The sequence below is a fragment of the Aplysia californica genome, unplaced genomic scaffold (assembly GCF_000002075.1).
Source record: "Aplysia californica isolate F4 #8 unplaced genomic scaffold, AplCal3.0 scaffold00039, whole genome shotgun sequence".
In the NCBI taxonomy this organism is placed as follows: domain Eukaryota; kingdom Metazoa; phylum Mollusca; class Gastropoda; order Aplysiida; family Aplysiidae; genus Aplysia; species Aplysia californica.
Genome location: NW_004797309.1, coordinates 516,684 through 533,411, shown reverse-complemented (window position 1 = coordinate 533,411; position 16,728 = coordinate 516,684). Strand labels below are relative to the sequence as shown.

The 16,728-nt window shown below is 37.8% G+C and overlaps 1 protein-coding gene across 1 annotated transcript in view; it reads left to right on the top strand.

Moving 5' to 3' along the window:
• The first annotated feature begins 672 nt into the window (after positions 1–672).
• Positions 673–16,728, top strand: part of LOC101853064 — a 27,555-nt gene continuing 11,499 nt past the window's right edge. Inside the window, exons 1-5 of the mRNA XM_035973980.1 lie at positions 673–801; positions 7,181–7,312; positions 7,746–7,881; positions 11,185–11,277; positions 11,786–11,984. Of these exons, the coding sequence (XP_035829873.1) occupies positions 673–801; positions 7,181–7,312; positions 7,746–7,881; positions 11,185–11,277; positions 11,786–11,984 (689 nt within the window). The remainder of the gene's footprint in view (positions 802–7,180; positions 7,313–7,745; positions 7,882–11,184; positions 11,278–11,785; positions 11,985–16,728) is intronic.

The following is a 16,728-nucleotide window of genomic DNA, read 5'->3' as shown; positions in this document are numbered from 1 at the left end:
ATGAAGAATTGAAAGAACAGTTGGATCTGAAGTAAAGAAGGATGCAAAAATGCCTTTTTTAAATTTCTGCCAACTCTGGGAAGATGCAGATTGTCCAAGAGTAATACCAAGAAAGTCTAAAAAGGAATGCGACTCGTACCCCTCCTTCCCTCTGCATGCAAAAAAGCTTTTCGGCACTTCGTCGCCGGTGAACATCATAATTTTTCATTTCCCGATTTTGAAATAAGCTTTGCATTCATTTTGATACAAAACATAATTATCGTTGATGTTTGGAGATAATAAAATGCTATGAAATTTCATAGATTGTTATTGTTTACATTTATGCCAGTTTGCTGCGTTCATATTTTCACGTACCCAGTCGTGCTTAACGCCCAACAAGTTGACCAAAATTTAATATGTCACTGATAACAAAATATATATTTTGAAGAAAAAACAGCAACTTATGGACCCTTTCATTTCAACGAGAAAAGGAAGCTTATGTGAAAGTAAGAACAAAATTTAAGACCTTATGCACTACTGGGTTAAATCACGAATTTTAGTCTTAGAAATAAGAACATTAAAATTTGTTCTGCTTTGAGGGGATTCAGAAGTTTTATAAGAATTGTCGGATAATGAGGTAATTATATTCTGATCGCCGTGAGACACATTGCCTTTTTGTCCCAGGTACCCACTATGTCTTCTTCTCACGGGGTCACTGAGGAATCGAAAAAGTACATCGCAGAGGCGTACAAGGAGGGCAGTTACCCAGAGAAGACGGCAACGTTCTATGACAGTTGGGTTAAAGACGACACTTATGATCAGGTAACATTGAATGCACCGTTAGCTTTGTTGGTATCATATTGGTCTCTAGATGGGATATTAATGTTCAAATCAACAGGGAGCTCTGGATATATTTTTGGCTCTCCAAGATTTGTCCTGGTCCTGTCTGTGATGGACGATAAATCTCGTGGACCTGCCTCTTTAAAAAGTTTGAATTATCTAATGGGAGATTGGGGGGGGGGCAAACAATTGATCGCAATTCTATGTTTAAAAATGTTAACTTTATAAGTTAACATGTTAAAGGACCCACAAAACGATTACATGGAATCATATGTGATACGATCAACTTTGATAATGTTGCTCTGATAGCTTAAAGTTTACCCACGTCATTGATCTGTTTTACAAGATTTTGATGCTTTCATTTCAAACCTAGCCCATTTTCGCCCCCCCCCCCTCTTTCTCCCTGTCTCTCTCCCCTCTCTCTCTCTCTCTCTCTCTCACTCTCTCTCTCTCTCACTCCCTCTCTCTCTCTCTCTCTCTCTCTCTCTCTCTCTCTCTCTCTCTCCTCTCTCTCTCTTTCCGTTTTCTCTCTCTTCCTAACGCTCATACGCCCGTAGCCTCAGGCCTTTTTTAAAGCGAGATACCTGTTGTTTTATTTTGGTTATCAGGAGGAACGGCCTTTGAATACTAATATTCCACGAAAGACAAAAATATTACAACGCTATTCTGTGTAGAAAAATTGGTCCTGCTTTCTGTTATACATGCATACGTCTCAAATAACTTTTCGTTGAAAGTGTGAGATTTAAGTTCAATTAAAGGGTGTTTAAAAAAGAACTGTCTCTAAGGACAATAACTTGGTCATCAGTGAAATAATATAAAACGAAAGCTCCAAAAAAAAAATATTAAAAAAAAATCAACCATAAAAATATCAGGTGTAATATGCAGAAAATCCACTAACTCTTTCTAGAAATATCAAGTTTTTGAAATTCCTCCGAAAATTTGGTAAAATGCAGAATTACACTTAAAAAGCGTGATAGACCCGTTCTGATTTCAGGGTAAAGATGGTAAAACCATGAAATTCGCTCTAGATGTATAATTCTCACCGTGCTGGGAAAGTTTTGGAGAAGTTTGGGAAGGAAAAAGTGTTATGCTTTAGAGGTTCGGTTCCTGTGGGATGGGGCCACCCCCTAAACGTCGAGAATGGCCCTTGTATCGTTGCAAGAAAGGTTTGGGGAACGTCTTATACGAGGGGCATACACATTTTTTTTACCTGACCATGACAGGATAAAGGTAGAAAGCTGAAATTTGGAGTGAAAGCCAACAATTATCTTTCTAGAATGCATATAAATTTTTGGAAATTTACAATCACTGGTTTTAACACCAGCGCCCTGTAAGTGAATGGGGGTATGTTGATCTCCAGTTTCAACATAAAAATGAAGAAAATTTAACACAGGGCAGTAATGAAGTATTTGTTCTTGCAGGGCGATGCATGCTGTATATGGAACTGATTGCACATCCTATGCGGTGATAAAATTTTGGTGTAAAAAATTACAAAGCAGATTCATGGACATTGAAGATGACCTCCGTGATAGTCGCCCAGTGACACCAACAACAGAATAACATGTGTTGAAAATCAAGAAACTTATGTTTTCTGATACGCTGGTCACAGTCGAACGTTTGAGCAAAGAAACTAGGCTTAGCATGGGATCACTTGAACAAATCTTAAAAGAACTTTTGAATATGACTAAGGTTTCTTAGAGATGGGTCCCACGTTTGCTGACTCTTCCTTGAAAAGTGCAACGTGTGGATTGTGGTCAATGATTGCTTTGTCTGTATGAAAATGAAGAAGCAAACATTTTTTGAACGACTTGTAATTATGGATGAGACATGGGTCCACCACTACAATTCTGAGTCAAAACGTGCATCAATGCAGTGGAAGTCACCCATGTCTCCAACACCAAAGAAGACACTGGTGCAGTCATCAAGCGGAAAAGTGATGCTAACCGTTATTTGTTGGACCAAGAAGGAGTGAATATGACAGACTATCTTGAAAATTGACATACTATTGCAAGAGACCATTTTTCTAATCAGCTAAAAAAACCTATGAGATACTATAAAAGAAAAACGCAGACGAAACGCAGAGGAACGATCGGAAAAGGCATTTGGGTTGCTTAACGACAACGCGCTAGCACACACTTTAAGACAAGCTGCAGAAACTGCGCGAAAAAGTGGTTATGACATTTTGCCACATCCACCCTATTTTTCAGATTTAGCCCCCTTCCAACTTTCTTTTATTCTCCAAACTGAAAAAAAAAGATTCAAAAGGAAGGAATTTTGAAAGTGATGATGATGTCAAAGAAGCTGTAGAGGGCTGGTTTTCTGACAAAAAGATGGTTATCTATTGTCAAGGTCTTTTCAAGATCATACACTCATGGAAAAATGTATAACTGTGAGTAGCGACTATAATAGAAGGAGATAAAGGTTGGTACCAAATTTGTTTTCTATCGTTATTTCTTCTTGATCAGGTAAAAAACGGTTGGTATGCCCCCCGTAAGTCGAAACATTACAAACGGATGCTGCCACATTCCCTCTAAACTTGAGCTCTTTTATTATTCTTACCATTGTGTTCTTTTGACGGACAGAGTCCACAGAAACAAGCTACACACAATCAAACAGTTGAAATTTAATATTAAACAGAACGTCCCAAAAATCGACGCAGAATTATGTCACATGGTCTTTTAAAAGTTCGAGTGGCGTATTGGAGCTTGTATGGAGAGAAATAGCAAACACTTTGAAATCAACTTTCATTCAGGGTTTATTTGGCAATGCAATATTTGTATACGGTTGTTCTTCGGTGCAGAAATTGTGGTGATGTTTTGAAATAAAACAATATGGTTAACTTTTCAGAATTGGCAGTTTTGCGCTTTATACAATTTTGGTTGAACATTTAAAAACTTGATAACTTTCTTGCATTTTGATTGATTTTTTTCAAATTAAAAATATTATTATCACCCTGGTTGTTATTTCTACTCAGGTTTGCTGGAATTAGTCAATCGATGAGCGAGAGATTTCCCATTAAACGGGTTCTCTTTTTCGGACAGCCGACGGTTTAAGGTTCGTCAGTAAAGGTCATACCCGATACTAGAACAGGGGATCATAAGTCAAACCTCACAGAACAATTTAAGTTTTGTTGTTTTATCAACTTGGAGGCTTCTCACTCGTGTTGAACGGTCCTGAAACCTCTACAACTTTATTTATTCACTCTCCGAGTAGCACCATTTATGTCACATTATGAAGCTGTGCTCAGAAACAAGGAACATTATCGCGCATAAGTGGCCCCTCATTATGAGAGGAAGGGGGTACTCCCTGTTTAAGAGGAAGCTGGTACTACTCTCCTGATCACAGTGCTTAATTCATTGTTTTATTGAATGAATTACAAATTGCTCCCCCCCCCCCGAGAAAAAGGATTAAAAAACAAAAAAACAAAAAAACAACCCAAAAACAAAAACCCTAACATCAAAAGAACTGCAGGGGCAGTCTGATCCATTTTAATTTATCCCTGTCAGTTGAACTTTATTACTATCAGCAATATACTTTAATTGCAGGCATACTTACATAAAACAGTTAACAAAAAATGCTAATGTTTCTAGATATGCTAAATTGACTTCTAAATTCATTTTAGAAGGCTCGTTTTATTGTAACAGCAACCCTTTTTGTTCAGTGTCGAGGTAACTTAATTATCTCTACAGCTAAAAGAACTTTAAAAAAATAATATAATTAAATATTCATGCAAACGATTTACGCATGAAAACGTGTTTCGCTTTTCCCTATTGACAAAAGGCTTGGTTTATATCCGGAATGCTGTGGGTTACTACGTAATAGGTTTTACAGTTGTGAGCCAAAAATTTGTTCAAACAGATATTCCAGCCTTGGTATGGGTGGAGCCCCGTTTACCATTCCCTACTGACAAAGTGCCAATGATGTTGTGTTAAATTTGCGCTGCCAGTTTTAGGATGGACGGCAGAAAATATGGTAGAATGATTTTACAAGTATAAAAAGTAGAATATAATAGTGAAATGTTAATTTATGAAATGCGAGAACGAATATCCATAGGGTGAGTCCACATTACAAGCGATAGTTGTAGCTAGCGTGAAGCAAACGAAGGATGATAAACTTGGGGCTGGCTATACAATGAACTGGTTTTCTTAAGCGGTAATTGGAAAAAAAGTGGCAAGCTAGCGGGAAACATTTGATATGTAATGTCACACTGTTACTGTATTAATAGGATGCTTGTAATTTGTCTTTCCGTTTGAGTTGAAGTAGTCTTTTAAAATTTGTTCCATTGAATTGTTTCATTACTACAAACAGCAACTTCATTCCCATCACTTATAATGCACCGTTCCAACAGCCTCCGGTCTATATATTTTGTCAATACATGTAGCATCACTTTTTCACATTCCAATCACTTGGCGTTGTTTAGGAATTCTACGTCTCAAAATAGTGCGATGTTCACTGCTTATGCTAATACTACTGCTGCTGCTGCTGCTGCTGCAACTACCACGTCTACTACTACTACTACTACTACTACTACTACTACTACTACTACTACTACTACTATCACTACTACTACTACTACTACTACTACTACTACTATCACTACTACTATCACTACCACTATCACTACCACTACTGCAGCCTGCACTGGTCTATTTGGTTTGTATAGGTTTTCAAGGTTGGCATTTCAAAGTACTTTTTTCACTCCCATTTTATTCTTCAATTATAAGAAGGTTAAAAAAAATGTAGGTAAATAATTATAAAAATTCCGGTAAGTCGGATTTCACTTACAAGTTCTTCACAGTAAACTTTGTTTTTCGTCTTCTATCGTTTCTGTTAAAAAAGTTTTGACGGTATACATTTTTTCCAAAGAAAAGGATTTTCTTGCACAAAAGAAACACAAATTCGTCTGTTTTGTTGACTTACAAACTAGAGGTATTATCATGATTAAATTTGTAAAAGGTTTGAATTGCGATGTCAGTTGAAATTGAACTTTTATCTTGAACTGATAGGTGATTGTAGAAAATAGTTAGATGAAAAGATGAGATTAGAGAACAGCACAAGCCATTCCTATCAGGAAGCAATAAAACACACATGGCTCTACGACCGGCAATGATAGGACAGAGTTGGAAGCTAGAAAAAACACAGCGTAATGTATAGTTAATTATCGTTCAAATGTAGCGAGACTCGCTCTGGAACAGTTCATAGTATGGCCATTCAAAGAAAATAATATGTATTATGTTTACTTTTCTCGTTCCCGCCCATTCCTGGTCTCTCGATCGTAATGTGGCCGCATCCTTAAGACTAATGTTCTCACCAAAAGGTTTGAGCTTTGCCGAAGCTGCTCTGAAGTTGAGGCGCGAAAGCAGGTACTCTTTATCTATCCCAAGGCGCTCTCAAGGTTAAGTAGTTATTGTGTTGGCCTCTCAATAATTGTGTCCCTGGTTCAAAACCTGGTCCCTGGTTCAAAACCTGACATTAAATTTGTCTTCTCCCCCCCCCCCCCCCAGGTTTTTTGCTCTTTAACCATATTTGGACGGCTGCTTTGTCCCCACCTTTTTGGACAAGGGCCAAAAATCTCGGAGTTCTAGCGTGCAAGTTGCGCACGTTAAAGGTCCCTTGGTGGTCCAAAGTTGATAAAAGTAGGCTTAGTCCGTCACCCAAGGAAATTCACTATTTATTCCATCCAAACTCAAAAAAGGTTTAATGTGTCTCGCGCTCTTATATATGACTGCATGCAGTTGTGAGCGCCGTAAATCACGCACCAAGCAAACAACTGTTCCCACAATCAGCGGCACCCTCACGACACAGGTTTGGCACCGCAAAATTCGAGATGCGATTAATGATAAATGGTTGCTTTTAAAGACAAGCGGGCTAAACCAGATTTCGGGGTTTTCCAGAAATCTTGACCTACACCAAAAGTGGGCATTGCCCTACCTATAGGAGAAATTTGGTTTCAATGGTGTGTGTATTTGTTTGGTTTTATATAGAAAACTCTCTTTACGTTTTAAAGAAACTGAACAAGGCCAAAAACTTTACCTTCGATTTTCTCAAAACAGTATTTTTCGGGATAGCCCCATTGTGCTTAAAAACAACCAAATATCTTCGTATTTAGGCGGCCTTCAGACCAAAAGCTACAAACCGAGCCAAGCCTGAAAGTGTTAACTTCAAGCGCTGTCGAACAGAATACACCCTCAGATCAAAAGCAACTGCAGATTTTGAAGAGTTTTTTTTTTAACTACATAAACAAAAGCGTCTATAACGGACACTGATTACACCATCCCTTTTGTCATGTTCCTACGTCTAAATTATTCCCAAGAATTATAACCTATAAATGTTATTGAAAATTTTGATCTGGTATCCACAGCACCTGAACCAAAACATTTACCATGGCCCCAAGATAGCTGCCCAGGCTGTCGCCGACTTCTTTCCTTCATCAAAACGTGGGGACGTTCGCATTCTAGATGTCGCTGCTGGCACTGGTTTTGTTGCTGAACACGTGAGTGGTGTAGACAATGACAATGAAACAGTTAATAGCAAACAGATTTTTTCATAAATTGGACAGAAAGATATTTGTTGCATCCTCTCAGTGGTAAGCATGCACACAAACACAACACCATTTACACATTAACTGATACATACAGACATTCTAAAACTTGTACAAAGGACCTCTCCGGTATAATATGTACCACATCTAAGATGACACAATAAGCTAACTTAAGGCACAGGTAAGAGGACTGCTGTTTTAAATAGAGAAATATATTATGATTTCTGATTTTGTCAGGGTTTTTTGGTTGTTGTTGTTTTGTGGTGCAAATATGTGATATGGTCAAGTGTTTAATTTGTTTTGTTAATAATCTTCACGCCTTAGTGGTACTTAGACAATAAATTAGACAATATTTACGTGCTCCCATGTCATATCTCATCTACAGCTGAGGAACCTGGGGTTTGAGCATATCGATGCCTTGGATCCTAGTGAAGGAATGCTAGAAAAAGCTCGTGAGAAGAGACTATACGATAACTACATCTGCGCTTTCCTGGATAGAAACAAGTTACCTCTTCTTGAAGGTGAGACGTTCCATCAAAAGTGAAGTTACATAATATACATCTTTCTGGAACCTTGGTATGGCCCTATATATTTGACGAACAGTTTGTAAATCTTGTAGGAATCTTAAAAGGATCAGATGACAGGGGTCTTTTTAGACTTGAACATGTTTCTGCGCCATTGTGTTCATGCTGAAGATTTTTTTCTTGTACCATTTCTACACATGATGCCAAAATGTTCATCTATAATTTGTGTGGTCTATTCTGGCTTTGATCTTCTCCAAAATTATTTCAAAATGTTAGCATTTTATTTTTTGCATTTGACATTAGACTGATGGCCCTATAGTCTGACCTCGATTGAAGTAGTTCTTTTGTTATTATGTCCTAATTCATTGATTTCAATGAAAAAGTTTGCCGTAGAGTTTAATGACAAATTCATCTAAGTACTGCATCATTACTATGTTTGCTCATCTTTGGCGAGGGACTCTTTTTTTCGGATGGTTGTCTACTCCACATTTGGTGCTGATGCTGACGTTGTCCCAATGTAACGTCAATCATTGTGTTGCAAGATTTTCGTTTTTCTTCTCTTTTGTTACATTGTTTTGTTTTTCAGAACAGTCTATCAGTTGTTCAACTTCCACTTGGTCAGCCCTGGTTTTCCTTTTATTTTCTTCAGTTCTCCACAGTCAATGTAATTGTTTTGTTTTCATCGTTTTTTCTTGAAATTCTTCAGTTTTTATGGTCACTTTAGCTGTGATGGAATTGTGAATGAAGATTTTATTAGCGCCTTTCTTTGTCTTACATTGTCTAATGCGCTTTCTATTTCTTAAAAAAATAAATAATGATTTCATCAAGTTGGTAACAGTCAACATCTGCAGGTAGTCTGTTTGCTAGTTGTTGTTAGTGTGCGTTTGTTTACCTCACACAAGTTAGGAATCTTTCCCTTCGTTTGTTTCTTTCTCCTAACTCATAGTTAATAGTGATGTCTTGAGTTTGTCCCTTTCTTACCTTAGAATTTAGGTTTACAATTATGACAAGTGTTTTATTGGATTCTATTTCTTTCAGGATCTTATTTATTTATTCTTCGTAGTGTACTTTTATTTGTTCATCTTCGAAAGTGGACGTTGGAGCAGAAGTACTGTGATATAAAATGATTCATCCTCAATTTCAGTAGAATGTTTCTTTCGCCCACCGGCTAATATCATATTATTATCTGTTTCTCAAGCTTCACTTTCAGCCACCCCTTATTAGTACTCCATCCACGTCCCACCTCGTCTCTGATCTTCTCCGACTGTCTGTAATAGTCTCACATAAAAAAAATGATCCGATTGTTTAAATTATTCGGTTTGTACAGGCCCATGACATTCCATGCACCAGAGTTAAAGTTTAAACATTTTCCTCTATTTTTGGACACGACTACTGTCTGACATCAGCCTTCTCAAGGGAATTTGGTTGGCTGTCGCCATTATAGGCCCCCTCAGTTATACGTAGTACTAGTTTCTTCCCCGTTCGTATTTAAAACGGGCATCGCACTGGCAGGAGGCTCCAAAGTTATTGTATATCCATTTCTTCTTCTTATTTCTGCAGCCAAGATAAGATAAGATAAGATAAGATAAGATAAGATAAGATAAGATAAGATAAGATAAGATAAGATAAGATAAGATCAGATAAGACAAGAAAAGACAATACTTTATTATCCCTTTGGGAAATTTTTCTTAGCTGTACAGGACAGTAAAGAAACATGCAGGTATACATAAAAAATTAAATTATACATTACTCTCATTAAAATTCATTATAAATTTTTAATGAATCATCCTTGGTATATTCCCTACCTTTTCCATAGTGGACGCAAACCATCGTCTTTTGGTTCTTATCGTACCCGTATGCACCAAGCACCTTGCTATCTTGCGTCAGGACGATTCATAATCCATCATTTGTTGTACTGTAACATCAGCTCAATGCACCACTACAGACTTAATTGCTAAGGTGGGCTACCCGTGCGCCCTTTACTGGTGTATTCCTTTTGTCAGTTCCCTCCCCTGGCTACCTGACCGGCCTGGATGAACCTATCAGGCACACAAGCCCTCTTTAATATTATCACAGTATTGTGGGGCAGCAGCCAAATCCATACAAAGATATGAAAGTGTTTGGTTTTTTTCTTCTCATTATTAAGAAAATAACATTCTGTCACATTGCAGATTTGACTCTAAACAGTTTTTGGCAACTCAAACGTGCGCCGTCTAATACAAACGAAGTGTAAGCACACACACACACCCCTCGCAGTCCAAAAAAAAAGAGTTCAAGTCTATGCGGTGGCAGGCAGTGACTGTAGTAATTCTTGTGTGACATTTAGTCACAATAAGTGCACAAGATGTGAACTGACTTCAACTTGATTTAATTAAGAAGGAAACTTTTTTGCTTCGTTATCATTCACTTGTATCGTCAGATGTTGACGGGAGATGCAACAATCGATCAAGGGCTTATTTGGAAGGGTAGAGATGTGTGTGTGTGTGTGTGTGTGTGTTAGAGAGAGAGAGAGAGAGAGAGAGAGAGAGAGAGAGAGAGAGAGAGAGAGAGAGAGAGAGAGAGAGAGAGAGAGAGAGAGAGAGAGAGAAGGGGGGTTGATTCTGTTGTAGGCTATATACGACACGTAATTAAAAACGCAATACTTTATTGGCAGTGTTCTCGTGTTAACAACTTCCCTTTGCACAGATTTTCTTGTCATTGGCTTTCAAATGGATGTAAGCCCAATTAATGATCTGTGGTCAGCAATTGTGAAGTAATTTGGTATCGGTCTGGAGTCTTTGATTCTCTTCACTTTATGTTTTTTAGCTATTTATTATAGTCACAATGATATCAGCAATTCCCATTGCTTCTTTTTTCCTTGCCTCCATTAATTCAACTAACTACCCGTGGATCTTTGCTTTTAAGTCAGCAAATATACTCTGTTCTTGGTCCAGCAGCTCGAAGTCATTTTACTATTCAATCCGTTTTCCGCTTTAGTATATCTGTTTATTTAAACTCCTTTCTTTGATTTTTTAAAAACCAGTAATTAATCCATTTCAGGCTTTTTAGGACATTTGTAACGTAACTAGAACCTTGCTTGTCAGAACATTAAATTCGGGATGACTCCGGTAGGCCTTCTTAGCCTGCTTAGGGGGCCAGTGGTATAGTACCACGCTATACATTGCACAAATCTGGTAACCACCAACTTTGATCCGTTATTTGCTTCTAGGGGTTGGTTTTATAATGGATATTAATTAATATTTGGTTTGTTATAACCTTTTTGCAACTTCGTGACATTTAATCTATCTTTCAATATATCAGACACTTACGACTGTGCTGTATCATCCGGAGGCATGGGTGAAGGACACATTCCTTACAATAGTCTGGATCAGCTCATCAGGGTTGTAAAACCAGGTAAACGTTTATCACACTATCACATTTTTGTATATACATTTCCTGAGTTGCGGGGTCATGTACTTAATTTGTAAGTTGAGAGGTGTGATCTAACAATACTAAATTTGATGTGTTTTGTTTTTATTTTTAAAAAATGATTTACTGTTTTCCTGTACTTCAAATTAAGTTAACATGGAAAACAAAGTTGAGAAACTGAGGCACAAAATAAAAAGACAGCAAATTTAGTGGTGGTATGATTATCTGTATATCATTCTTATATTATCTGTATATCATTCTTATTGTGTGTAAATGCAAAGGATGCGTATTTTATTATAACTCTTTTTTATAACATTTTTATATATTTCATTCTTCATGGAGTTCGTATTACTTCTTATAATACTCATGACTAGTTTAATATGTTGCTTTTCCTTCATTTGACGTATGGATCCCTTTGATGCACTCCATTTTCTTTAATGGTATGAACTGTATGAAGTAACAGCAATTCACCGTTGGTGTACAAACTCCACAGGCGGACTCGTGTGTATAGTGATGAGAGAAGAGTACCTGAACCACAGCCAGTACAAGGACCTTCTGGAGCCGCACATGTCTCGTCTGGAGAAAGAAGGATATTGGCATCTAGTGTCTAGGGATGTGGTGGAGAATTACTGTTTGGATCTCAACGGCCTTGTGTACAATTACAAAGTTATGCCCAATGGGATTAAACGCGAGTAAATCATTTTGTTTGTATGGAAATTTTACTTATTTCACGTCATTACCTAAAGAAACTAAGTGAAATGACGTAGATCCAAGGAACATAGAACAAGAAGGACGAAATACAATACTTTAATGTACAATCTTAATGAAACTGAATAATAAGGTTTTTATGACCTTAATAATCCTGTATGAAAGTGTTATTCACGATGTTTTTTCATTCTTTAAAAACTTTAGTATTTTTTTTTTACTTGCCAATTTCAATCAACTGGAGCTTTTGTGTTTAGTGGTAACTACAAAATGTGCTGCATTTTGGATTTTAAAATTAATTGTTAGTATTAGTGTAAACACAATGGACAAATGTTAAATCTATGTGAGTGTGAAGTGGGTCCACAAGGTACACATTTCATGATTTTGCTTTTGGTGCAGATGCAAAGAGGACATAATTTCCCTTCATATTACATCAATATGAAATGAATGCGATAATATTTAAAATTTAAAATATGAAGCTCAATTCAATTTTGAAATGGTCCACTGTTTGCAGCAGTCCGAGGCAAAATTTTTATTCCTAAAGATTTGACAAAATATGCCATATGCAATGGGCATCTTGTAACAAAACTATGTCCATAAAATTTGGCACACATATTAAATGTTTCAATGTCAATAAATACATACATTTTTCAGATAATTTACATTATGGTTTTGTTTCTACTATGTTTTCCCAGGAGCACCAGAGCGTAAGCAAAAAAACAACAAACAAACAAAAGACAAATTAAAAAATAGGGGAAAAGCTTTTAGTAATCAAACGTCAACATGTCAATATTTGAGTATTGAAATACACAATAATCACAAATGAAATACGGAATGTACAACAGTTGGATCAGTGTCTGTGGTCCAAGAGTTAGGCTCTTCATCTTTCATGCGGCGGTGGAGCATCATTTTAATCCAGCATCTTAGTCTTTCTGCAAGTTGAGTCGGGCTCACTGGGTTGATATAAGAAGGTGTACCCAGGACATAACACGGTTTAAGCCTTGGTCTCTTGCAGACAGCTTTTCTAGCTCTCTTCCTCTTTTCCTACCACTACGACAGTTCCAATGGCCAATGCAGACGTTTTTCATTTTGAGCCTGTCTCTTTTTTCCCTGCACTTCTTTTTTGGCACCCCCTCTCTTTCCTCTCCTCCTTCTTCTCCTCCCCTCAGTCCTCAGCAACGATTCTGGAGAAAGTCTCCTCACAACCCATGCTGTTCTCATCACTGATTCCATGTGTACCCCTAGAGGGATGTAAAAAGGTTTCCTGAGAACAGAAAGGATTCAACTGATCGAAACAACGCCTATACGATCGCTCACATAGATTTTCTGGACAACACAAGAGCTTAAAAGAAGGCTTGTATTTGTAAACATTTCAATGACACCCTCATTTGAGAAAAGGACAAACTCCCTAGTTTCTGATTCTCTCTTTGGCTCAAAGCTTCCTGGGCACATTAGCTATCCAAAATAACTTCCAGAAGTGATCTGGTCAGTGATGCCCTAATCAACATACCACACATTATTTTAATATTGTTATTATCATTTTTTGGGGGTTTGCAAACTGCTGTTCAAATTACGAGATATTATGCCCTTAACTGAGAAGCTTAAAAGTCTAATCTGACATACCCTAAGAATACAAGTGTTGCTGAAAGGCAGCAATAAGAAAGAACCGGGAGTAATTGTAAAAAGAGTCTGGAGTAAAGGAGTGAAGAGCCCGGGGGTGTGGGCAGAAAGTGGAGATGAAAGAAGATGAAAGATGATGACTATAGAACAGGAAAGGAGGTGAAAGAAGAAGCGTTCGGCTAAGATTTTTTTAGGTCGCTATTAGGACTTGAACACGAGACCTATTGGATAAGAGGCGAACATGATTTTCCCAGATCATGAGAACCCATCCCCCCCCCCCCCCCGCCCCCAAACCCTTCCCCATGAAATTTACAGAAATTATTTAATACCCTACGTAGATATACATGCGGGTGAGCGGTAAGAATAAATTAGCCTCTATTCAGTTTTGAGCGTATCTTTTCAGTTCGCCATGTTAATTAAGTAGCATTAGCCTCACTGCCTCTGTAATTACTTCCCTTTTAATGTTTGCATCTTTTCAAAATGAAATAATAATTATATTTTCCATGAGAGTAATGCATCGTTGGCAAAGCGCTGAACTGTTGTACTACCCGGAAACATTTTATTTTGTTTTTAAGGGAGATAAATGTTTAAATTGTTTAAAAGGTACCCCCAATATGCAAATTTTATAGAATTGCAAAGTATATTAATAACATTGATATGATAACGATCTCGTGAAAATGGCAGAAATCGCATTTTCCAAACAAAACAAAAATAATGATCTTGGCATCTGTTTTGACACGAATGTGTCAATGTCGGTGGAGTAAATCATTTGATCAGCTGGATCAACTTTAGTGAACCGTTTGGTCATCATTACCATGTATACAGACCAAGAAACGTCATGCCGCAGACTCTACAATACCACAAGAAGCCTATTTACCAACCCAGGTCGAACCCTTGTCTGGCCCATGTCTTTGTACAAGGTCGTGTGTGTGTCTGTGTCAATATGTTTGTGTGTGTTGTGTGTGTGGGGGTGTGTGTGTGTGTGTGTGTGTGTGTGTGTGTGTGTGTGTGTGTGTGTGTGTGTGTGTGTTCGTGTAAGAGAGAGAGAGAGAGAGAGAGAGAGAGAGAGAGAGAGAGAGGCAGAGAGAAACAGACAGACTGACAGACACACATACACACAGAGGCAGAGGGAGAGTGATTATCCATGACCCTTTATTCTATATTTTCTTGTCATAAGGCAATGACATTAACATTAAAGACCACCCCCAAGCATCATTATTAAATAACAGGCTTATCTATTTGAAAAGCGAACGCTGATTGGAGGGGGGGGGGGGGTTGGGTCGTTAGGTCAGAGTGTGCACGAAATCAACCTGAACCAGAGAGTATTACTGTAAACTCTCTGCCTCAACCTGCTGGCAGGATGCTTTCGTACCAGCGTCGATCACATGACGCACAAGTGGGAGGCGGGAGGGGGGAGGAGAGGAGAGGGAGGAGGTTGGTCGAGTCCTTTTCCAGTCATGGCCTTCTGCACACGTGCGTCACGGAGCCGTGTGATACCTCCAGTCAGCATTATGCCGGTCCAAAATAATCATTGTGAATTAACGATTCGGTGCAGAGCGGTATCAAGGTATAAGAGTTGATGTACCAGAAGATAAGATGACAGCAATTCTGACCCGATGGGAATTTTTTTAAAGTGTCTCCGGCATGCTGGGAAGCCTTTTTTGCATGGTCCACAAAACACTATATATAGTAGTATATTGTGTTCAGTTGCTGTTTCATGCACCTGTCTCAATACAAAGATTTTATTTTATGTATCATCTGCCCCTCTTAGTTTCGAAATTTCTTTCCCTGTCAATCCATCAATGTTGGGTGTGTTTTGACAAGCGACAAGTTTTCCACAAATTAAGACAAATGCACACATAGTTACTGAACGTTGTCAAGTGGTTAAAAAAAACCTAATACACACCATAAGCGCAAACTGTACATGCATGTGAAAGCCACGACATACATATCATTATACGTATACACACAAGAACAGTTGTCTACACTGAAGTTAAACTAATAGGGTAATATGTTTTGGAATGGGACTGTTCATGTATTGCCCTATTTAATTTTTGTTTTATTGTTCCGTAAGTTCTAGTTCTGATAGGAACAAGTGCAGACACACAAATGGATACTTCAAAAAGACGCCAAACAAGATTACGGAGTTTAATTATTGGTTCCACTGCTTGTATTATCAAAAATTAGATACAAAGATGATCTATCATATACATAGTAGTGCACATTTAAGGGATGGATTTTTAGACAGTGCAAATCACACACACATTGAGGAATAGAAGTGTGAACAATGAAAACGTTAACGGTGTCAAAAACATGTACATAAAAACACTATGTCATGTTAATTTTTGTACTGCAGTGTAAGATCATGACACTGCCCCAACTTACTAGCCACCCGAATACAGTACACATTAATAGTTTTGAGTTAGCCGTAATCTTACTTCTACGTCTTATTACTGGAATCTGGAAATCGTGAATTAAAAGTTGAAATTAATATCAAATCTCCCTGCATCGCCCTCCCCCCTCCAAAAAACAAAAAGAAAAAGAAAAGAAAGAAAGAAAAAAGTCCTTGCGAATGAAATGAAGAATAGAAATAAAAATATACCTTCATGTACGCGTCTTTCGACTCAAATTAGATCACTTAGGAGGCGGGCTTCAACATTGTCTGTAAGAGCCAACTTAGGTAGAGAGGAATTATTACCCTAGCCGATAAACCGAAATATTCGATAACCCGACTCACGTCTCTTGCGTGCGACGGCGAAGCGTCAAACTGTTACACCAGAGACGCCGATAAAAATACCCTCCCCCACCCCCCGCCCCCCCATCCTCCTCCTTTCAATTACAAAAAAAACAAAAACAATAAAGAAAAAAACACAAGCTAGAACCATAAAAGTAGCAACAAAAAGGCTTTGTAGCAATAAAATCGGAAGACCTTAGGACTTAAGCATATTAAACCATTTCGAAACAACGAGTTTTGAAGAGATAAAAAAGGACAACCGAATTTGTTCTTATCTTTGAAGACAAGGAATAGAGAGGACGTGACAACTTTTCAATTTTATTACAAAGGCTTTGCTTTTTTTGTTGTTTTCAGTTGTCGTTTTGAAAACCTCCCTC